Source organism: Nyctibius grandis, chromosome 6 (genome assembly GCF_013368605.1).
Source record: "Nyctibius grandis isolate bNycGra1 chromosome 6, bNycGra1.pri, whole genome shotgun sequence".
In the NCBI taxonomy this organism is placed as follows: Eukaryota; Metazoa; Chordata; class Aves; order Nyctibiiformes; family Nyctibiidae; genus Nyctibius; species Nyctibius grandis.
This window is the reverse complement of record NC_090663.1, coordinates 10196428-10205236: the sequence shown is the minus strand read 5'-3', so window position 1 is coordinate 10205236 and position 8809 is coordinate 10196428. Positions and strand designations below refer to the sequence as shown.

The following is an 8809-nucleotide window of genomic DNA, read 5'->3' as shown; positions in this document are numbered from 1 at the left end:
ACAAAGCCAGGGCAGGGGCCCCGCCGCCCCGGGCTGAGGGCCGGCTGCCCCGGCCCGCGGCACATGTCCCGGCCCGGCCACCTCCGGGGCCTCTCCGGGAGGCGGAGCGGGGCGAGCGGCCCGACGCGGGGGTCGCCGCCGGGAGGGGAAGTCCCCTTCTGCCGCCGGGAAATTCCCGCAGCGGCTCCTGCTGGGACGCCGCGCTACGGGGCTTTCGCAAGGCGGGGCCAGCCCCTGCTCCAGCCCCTCCAAGGACCCTCGCTCCCTCGGGCCCCCTTCTCCCCCTCAGCGGCGGCCTCTCTCCGGTCCCACCTTCACCATGACCCCCCCTCTCCCGGCCGTTCGGCACTCCCCCTCGTTCGGCCCGGAGCCCCCTCAGCGGCCCCTCGTCCTCCCCGCACCCAGCTCCCCCCTCAGCGACCCTTCCTTCAGCACTCTCCCCCCTCCTTCACCTCAGCGGCCCCTCCTTCAGCCCGGACTTCCCCCGTCCCCTCAGCAGCCTCGCTCGCCCCGGGCCCCCTCTCTCTCCCCAGGTTTCAGCCCGCTCCCGTTCCGCCACCCCCCCCTGCAGCAGCCCCCGGCTGCCTTTCCTCCTCTTCACCCCTCGCCGGGGTTCCCCGGCCAGCCTTGCCCCCGGGGCCGGCTCCCGCGCTGCGGGCGGGGAAAGCGCTGCCCTCCCCCGCGGCGGGGTTCCCCCCTCCGCAGAGGCGGGGCGCGGCCCGGCCCGCCTTGCGCCGTAGAAAAGCGGCGGCGGCGGGGAAGGGCGGCAGACGGGCCCTGAGCGCGAGGGGGAAGGCGGAAGAGCGAAGCAGCAGCAAGAGCAGCCCCGGCCCTGCCTGGCTCCCCTCCGGGTTTATATGCACCTGGCCGGGTTACTGCTCGCCTTGGAGAAGAAAGAGAAGGGGCAGCAGCAGCGCGACCGCGGCTCACCTTCCCCGGCCATGTGCTCGGTAAGCGAGGGTAGCAGTACAGACCCCTTGGTGGCCCGCTTCAAACAGGTGGAGGAGACGCTGGAGAAGCTGCACCGGGAAAACAGGACCTTGAAGAATAAAGTGCCTCGGTACAACGCGCTCTGCACCTTGTACCACGAGTCCGCTCAGCAACTGAAGCACCTCCAGCTGCAGCTGGCTGCCAAGGAGGCGACGATCCGGGAGCTGCGGAGCAGCCTGGCCCGGCAGCAGCAGCAGCAGCCGGCGGCGGCGGGCGGCGAGGCGGGGGCGGCGGGCGCGGAGCCGGCGCGCTCGCTGGTGGAGAGCCTGCTGGAGCAGCTGGGCCAGGCCCGGGAGCAGCTCAGGGACAGCGAGCGACTCTCGGCGCGAAGAGTGGAAGCTCTGAGCCAGGTAAAACCGAGAATGCCCTCGACATAGGGCTGGCAGGCGGCGCCTCGCCTCCCGGGGCGAGGGGTGCGCGTATCCCCGCGGAGCGCAGCAGCGTTCCCCGCGGGAGCTGCCTGCCCCCACTCCGCTCTAGAGAAAGGAGAGATTTAGGCTTAGTGAGCCTAGCGGTGGTTGTCGTGAATGGAGGACGCAGGCGTTTTGCGTTCAGACTGCTCACTCGCGTTTATGGAAACAGACCAGGGGTGTGCAGGCACCGGCGCTGACGACTTGGTGTAAGTAACTTGCCCGGGGTGGCACAGCGAGGTGGGGGTGGCAGAGCCCGCACAAAGGGAGGAAGGAGTTTGACCCCCCGCAGTGCAACACTGGTGCGTTTGACAGGACTTGGTCTATCGCTGTGCACCCGGAGTTGGACTGTGCCCAGAGCAACTCAGCCGTCTGTATCCAACAGTAGTTCCCACTGCATTAAGTTCAAGACGGTAAACTGTAAAATCCTAAACCAAAAACTTAGAGTGGCGTTACGAATCTTCATGCAACTATTTGCACAAGGAGAAGGAAAAATAGTAAAACCCCCTAAATTTGGAAGTTTCATATTACTGCAGACTCTCATCTTTATCAGATGCAACAGTTTTGTTCAGTAAGATAAACAACTGATGCCACCACTTCTTCAATTAAAGTGTTTTTCTTTTTTTAAAGTGCACTTAAAAAATGGATTTTTGTATTGACATTAAGGCAGCACGTTAATACGTGGAGAAGTAACTGGCAAGTCTGGATTGTGAGGAGACAGATTAGGGAAATCAGTATCTCTTATGACATAAAAAGTCTCAGAACTGCATCCCCTCCCATCCACCACAAATGCTATTTTTGTTACTGTCATTAAGACTTTCCCATGTTCAGTCTGAAATACTTAAAGAATTTTAAAGCATTTCTTTCTATATGAAGCTGCATAAAGGAATTTCCAAACTGAGAAGCAGTACTTAAAATTGAAACAAGTGTTTTTGTCATAAGTAATCTCTTGACCTCATGCTTATACAAAACATTTTCCATATATGACACTCACCTAAAATACATTTAAATAAGTTCAAGTTTGGAAATTTGTAATAAGAGATGATCTTACTGACACTTTGCAGACAGATGACAAACCTGTGGTACCTGAACATATTTTGAAGTCTGATGCTAAATGTCTTTAATCTATAGCAAAAGGGAAATTTAGGATTTAGCATGATGCTAAAGAATTCAAACATCAGTAATAAGAAAAAGTGCTATTTCTGTAAGTTAGATATTAATTTTATTCTTTTTAGAAATAAATATTTTATGCCCAATCAAAACCACCTAAATCATTGTCATTAAAAATAACATCAATAAAAGAAGACATTTTGTGAAGACAGAGCCCTACGTGCTGGCAAAGAAGAGTGCTCCCTGTGATTTACAGTTCCATTAGCACTTGAAGAACTGCAGGGGTAGAGTCAAGGTTGTACCTGTCTCATGGTCTATGCTGGCATCCGGGGCATCATTGATTCTGGAGGAGCAGTGCTGCAGAGATTTCTGTTACCAGCTTCCACTACTTTTTGAGGATATTGAGCACAAGCTGTTGTTGACAAAGTCAGGACTGGTGTACTTAAGATGCGTGGTACTACAGAGTGGTTTACCCCAGTCAGCAAGTGACCTTCTTCCTTCTCAAAACACCTGTGGAGACGTTAACTTAATGCAGTGCGGATGATCCCACAGAGCTTCTAATTCAACAAGAACATGCGCAAATGAGACACACAGTTGTTTCCTAAGAGTATGTCAGACCCTCTCACGCACCTTGGCGAGTCAGCTCTGGCCAAAAGTCATTGCTGCCACACGGATTTCATGTTCTGTTTGCTTGTCCTTGCCGCTTGTCCTTTCCTAGGTGGGGAAGTTGCTGTGTATGCTCCCTCTGCTTTTGTCCTTGTGACAGCACCAGGCAATGAATACACTTCACTGGTTTTTGATAAGATGACTTTCAATTTTTTTTTGAGGAAAATCTGTACTATCTGGTAATTTAGAATGCAGGACCACTCGTGATTTCTCAGTCTGCATAGTTACTCCTTTTAAACTACTCTGTGTCTTGTAAGTTCTGTCTTTAGTTGGTTGCTGCTGTTTATCTGTTCATAAAATCTTCCTGAATTTTTGCTGGTTGTTTCTTCATTCTACAGACTAGGAAGGGCTTGTATAGCTGTCGGAGCAGTTCTTGATTTTGATTGATTGATCTGTCACTTCCACGGTCAAGTGATTATATAGAAATGAATTGGATTTAGCTTACTTTAAGCACTTTGCAGTGAGTATAGGAGCAATATGGAATTACTGCAATATGGAATTCAGTCTTAGACATATTTTGGCTTTTGAGTTCACTTTGCTTTTTAAATAACTTCCCCTCTCCCTTATGTTTAGGAAGTACAGAAGTTGAATCAGCAACTAGAGGAGAAAAATGGAGAGATACAGCAGATGATAAATCAGCCTCCATATGAAAAGGAGAGAGAAATCTTACGACTTCAGAAGAGCTTGGCAGAGAGAGAGAAGGCTCAGGCCACCAGTGATATTTTGTGCCGTTCACTCACTGATGAAACTCACCAGCTTCAACGCAAATTGGCATCCACAGCAGAAATGTGTCAACATCTGGCAAAATGTCTAGAAGAGAAGCAAAGAAAAGAGAAGGGGAATTCAGATAACCAGATACCTACCGAAAGATCTAATCAGGTATTCTTACTGCTACTATGTTTCTTTTAAGTCTTATTAGCTTCTGAGGTGTTAAATACAATATGATAGTTGTAACTGGGGAGTGGTGAGAAACATCACTTAAAATAATTTCACGTAGGATGAAAATACTGCAGTGGCAAGCTCTAATTCTGAGTACCAAAAATTTACGATGGAAGCAGTTGTCAATCACTTGCATTTTGGCCATCTCGCTTCTCTTGTCATCAGAGGCTTTTTTTTGAGAGGAGAAGTCCCTTCCAGCCTCAGCAATTCCATGATTACAATTCTTCCCTGAATATACAGGAGACAGTACCTTCTTTATACCGCAGCATGCAGCTATACATCACTAGATGGTGCTGTCCCTTTGAAGGTGATACTTTAACAAAGAGATCAGGGGGTATCTAAATCACAAAACAAAGTAGAAACATTCTAAAGTAGTATTTATAGTAAGAACTCTATAGCACGTGGTCTTCTCAGATCAGGATTTGGCTTTGCACATGTACAGACCTACAGAAAGTTGGTTAGGGAAGAATGAGTCAAGGTGTCTTACTCTTTTTTTTTTTTTTTTTTTTTTTTTTTTTCTCTGGGGTTCCCCCCCCCTCCCTTGGCCTCCCAGTACAAGGCAATGGTTCTCCCCAGCAGGGATGTTTGGAAAAATTGCTTCATGATAGAAAGGTGGCAGAAATGCTACTGAGGGGCACAAAGAAACACCTGGATTTTGGCATATTTTGCTAATGACTGTGTGGCATCATCACCTTAGCTGAAGCTTTTCAGCGTAGGGTAGAGGTAGATTGTGTTCTTCCAGAAGTCATGATGGTTCAGAGTCATTAGGTAATTCATGATAATACCATAATGAAATATCATTAGGGGTGCTGCCTCCAGAAACAGATCAGAGTATTGAGAAGGATGCTACAGCCAGTTCTCACAAAAAAAAGAATAATTCTGTCTCATGCTCTTACTGCTACGTAGTGGTAATGCTGTGTTTCACATGACCACTCATCTATGCTTTTATGAAAAACTCTATACGTGCTCACTTCTACTTTGTAAAACATCCCAGGAGCACTTCCAAAGAAAATGTACTCACATTAAAGTTACCTGTAACAAGTAGTTAGAGGTTGACTAGATAGAAGAAAAAAAGGACTTTTTAAGGGACTTGAAGCATTTAGTATTATCATGTTTTACATGTAATTGATAGACAGGAAACTTGATTGACTTTGATATATGTAATAAGTAGCTAACCTTGTGCAGTGGGGACTTCCCTGTTGAAGAGAGAAATTTCAGATGCAATTACTAGCTGATTCTAGGGAATTTTGTACAAAAGTGTTCTATATTACTCACGTACACCGGGGTTTTTTTAAGCAGATGTCACAACTGTAAAAAAGAGGTATCATTTTAGTCAATTATTTAGCAAGCAGGGTTTTTCTCCCTCAGTAATTTCTTCCTAGTACTGGTGAAAATTGACAGTAATAACAAAGCAAGATGAAGGCATATCTGTGTCTTTGTCGTGCATTCCCCCGCTCCAAAGAAGTAGTTTCCAAGGAGTTTGTGTGAATTGTTAAGCTCTGTTGGCATCAGTGTAGACCCTCAGGAATGTAAAACGTGGTATTTTTCTTGTTACCTTTAGTAGGCTCAGAATTTGGTAAGACAGGTAGGTTTACAATAAAGAAATAAGTAGACCTAGGTGAATGTATTTGTTTCACTGATAGCAAATAGTTTTAGAGGAATTAAAAAAGATTACTTCCAGTTTAACAGCATAGCTAAGTAGCATTTGGGATTTTTATGTTAAAGTAACACTTCCTTTATCTGAAAATTATAGCTTTTAGACAATGAAACTTCACTTCAAGCTCTTATCTGCAACCTACAAGATGAAAACAGGATGTTAAAACAAAAAGTAGCTCACGTGAGTACTTTCATTCTGTACAAGATTAAGATTTGATTGAGTATTTTGAATTACAGTAAATTTGGCATAGGGTAGGGCCCGGTTAATCTAATTAAATGGCAGTTTAATGCGAGTCCAAAATTTTTCTTAGTCCTTTCAACATGGCACATAGTCTTTGTTCCCTTAGCTAAGAACAACTTATTACATTATTTTTAATGTGTTGGGTTTTTGTTGTTAAAAATACACCGCAGAAGAAAATTTTCATGTTCCTTCCATGCATCAGTACTGCACCGCAGGAGAACAGCACTAGGCCCAGGGTGACCGCCAACCCCTCGCATTCCATATGATTTCATACTGTCCCTATGGGTTGGCAAATAGGGAAGGCTGCCCACGAAGGGCTTGGCTTACAGCATTATGATCTTCTGCTCTCCTGTAAAGTGGCTTATCCACACTCAGACGTTGAGTTAGCACATTATCAGAGAATTCTGGTCCTGCACATGTAGACAGTCTATGAAAGCTTGGAAAGTTTGTGTCTTCATGTTTGTGTCTTCATGTTCTTCATGACTCTCCTGGGTCACCATTCAGGTGGAAGACTTAAATGCAAAATGGCAGAAATATGATGCAAGCAGGGATGAGTATGTGAAGCGACTCCACTTGCAGCTAAAAGAGATGAAGTCACAACTGGAGCAGCAGCACGGCGTAACTTCAGCACAAACGAATTCTGACTTGATGCACAAGGAGATATTCCGGTTAAACAAGCTACTGGAAGAAAAAATGAATGAATACATAAAAACAAAGAGAGAATTAGAAGATGTGAAGAAGGCTAGTGAAGGAGATAACGAGCGCATTCAAATGCTGGAGCAACAGGTCATTAAGTTTCTTTTTCCTAGAGGTGGGAATTTTTAGTTTCTCCCCAGATCACTGAAGCCCAAGGGGGAAAAGTGAAATTTCCTTTTGAAATTTGCCACTTGTCTTGCCACATTTGGCTATACAGATACTTAACAACATGGATTTAAAGGAAACTCACTACTTAAAGAACTGCATGCAGTTCTGCTGGCTTTAATATAAAATATGAACGATCTGAAAAAGAAATACATATACCTTTAAAATACAGATACAATAGAGAAGATAATATTGAGATTCTGGGAATAAGTATTTACAAACAAAGGAATCACAGCCTCAGCCTTTTAATCTAACCTGCCAATGCTCTGATTTATAAAATATTAACATAATAATTCTTTTTCAGGTCCTAGTTTATAAAGATGATTTCACATCTGAGAGATCAGACAGAGAACGAGCACAGAGTAAAATACAAGAGCTTCAGGCAGAAGTTGCATGTCTGCAACACCAGCTAGCAAGAAGACAGGTAAGAAAGCAACATGCTGCTTTTTCAATTAAAGCATGTCAACAGGATTCGGGACTAAAATACACTTTTAAACATAGTTTAAAAAAATCTTAGTACTTCTAAAACCATTTCAGCTCAGTGCAGCTATCAAAAACTTACATTATGTCATAGTCAGTTGTAGTGGAGATGCTTCCCAATACACAGGTAATACCCCTGTCCAGTTCATTTTCCTTCTGTTTTGGATCGACATAGTAAGGGTGAATTAGGAGGAAGAGAAGGATGGCCATGGACTCTTGCAACCGTGGCATCTTTAAAGTAGCATACTGACTATATTCTGTGTTCTCTACAAGCCTTCTTTACAACTGTATTAATAAAACTGCAAAAAACTGATTCATATTTTATGTACAAATCTTCTGATAAAAACATGAGCAGTGTTTCAGATAAAGGTGATAAAATATGCTGTTAAAGAATATCTTTTTACTGCATCTTTTTTAAGAGCTCCTCTTTCTCTTTCTAGGACTCAAGAGACACAAGTAGTCATGTCAGAGTTCGCATTGGTAACCAAAAGCATATGTATGTACAGACGAACGTTGAACAGCTACGAGGCAACAGCCCAGGCCAAACAGGCACAAGAACATCTTCACAGTCTGAACAAGCTTCTCCTCCTGCGGACAATGGAAACTCAGGATCCGAGGGCAGGGCACAGGGTGAACTTAGATGCCCTCATTGTATGAGGTTTTTCAGTGATGAACTCAGTGACGAATTCCTCAAGCACGTTGCTGAATGTTGTCAGTGACCACGCGATGTGAGGCCTGTAAGTCGACCACTACTTTATAGACAGTAAAACTTTGCTCTATACATATCTCCTACAGTCCTAAACCAGAGTAATTCAAATGGACAGCTCTTAGGAATTAGGAGGATGAACAATATCTACCTCTTACTTGATTTCACCTTCTCTTGGACTGTATGAAAGACTTAAAGATAAAGCAAAGTGTTTTTATGAAGAATTATTTTTGACAACTGCGAGGAAGGCAAGCATAATGCAAATTCTGCTACAAACTGAACGGAAACTTACAGTGGTAGTTAGCTTCAGAGTGCGGCTTGACTTGTATTCGAGTCTAATTCTTTACCGCAGTCTGAAGACTTGTGAAAAAAGTTACTGAACTTGAAATTTTCCTCCTCTCCCAAAAACACAGGCTGAAGAACAGGGGAGGAGCTTTGTGGCAGAAGATAGGAAAAATATTATTGCGCTTTATCTGGATTAAAAGTGAAAGTATTTTCTTGCCTATTGAGGCTGAACTTTCAGACATCTCATCGGAAAATCCTTGTGTTCAACTGAAACCAGGAGAAGTGAAGAAAACATAAAAGGGCTGGTTATTGACTAAAACTAGCCTGTCTTTTTGCACAGAATGTACAGAGATATTTATTTTTTCTGTGCCATAAGTAACTATTTTACACATTTGTAAATGTGTATTTGTGTAATTTTTCATTGTATTCTTATTTTACCTAAGGATTATTTTTATAATAAAAGTG

The 8809-nt window shown here is 44.6% G+C and overlaps 1 protein-coding gene across 2 annotated transcripts; it reads left to right on the top strand.

Moving 5' to 3' along the window:
• The first annotated feature begins 857 nt into the window (after positions 1-857).
• Positions 858-8349, top strand: TNIP2 (TNFAIP3 interacting protein 2). 2 transcript variants are annotated; one of them, XM_068403666.1, is made up of 7 exons: positions 858-1340; positions 3750-4055; positions 5161-5166; positions 5869-5952; positions 6517-6798; positions 7178-7312; positions 7794-8349. In XM_068403666.1, exons 1-7 carry the CDS (start codon positions 858-860, stop codon positions 8070-8072), a joined length of 1575 nt encoding a protein of 524 aa, XP_068259767.1. In that variant the 3' UTR covers positions 8073-8349. The 2 variants fall into 2 exon arrangements, with proteins under 2 accessions (XP_068259767.1, XP_068259766.1); XM_068403665.1 differs by lacking the exon at positions 5161-5166 and having other exon boundaries at positions 7178-7297.
• Positions 8350-8809: the final 460 nt, after the last annotated feature.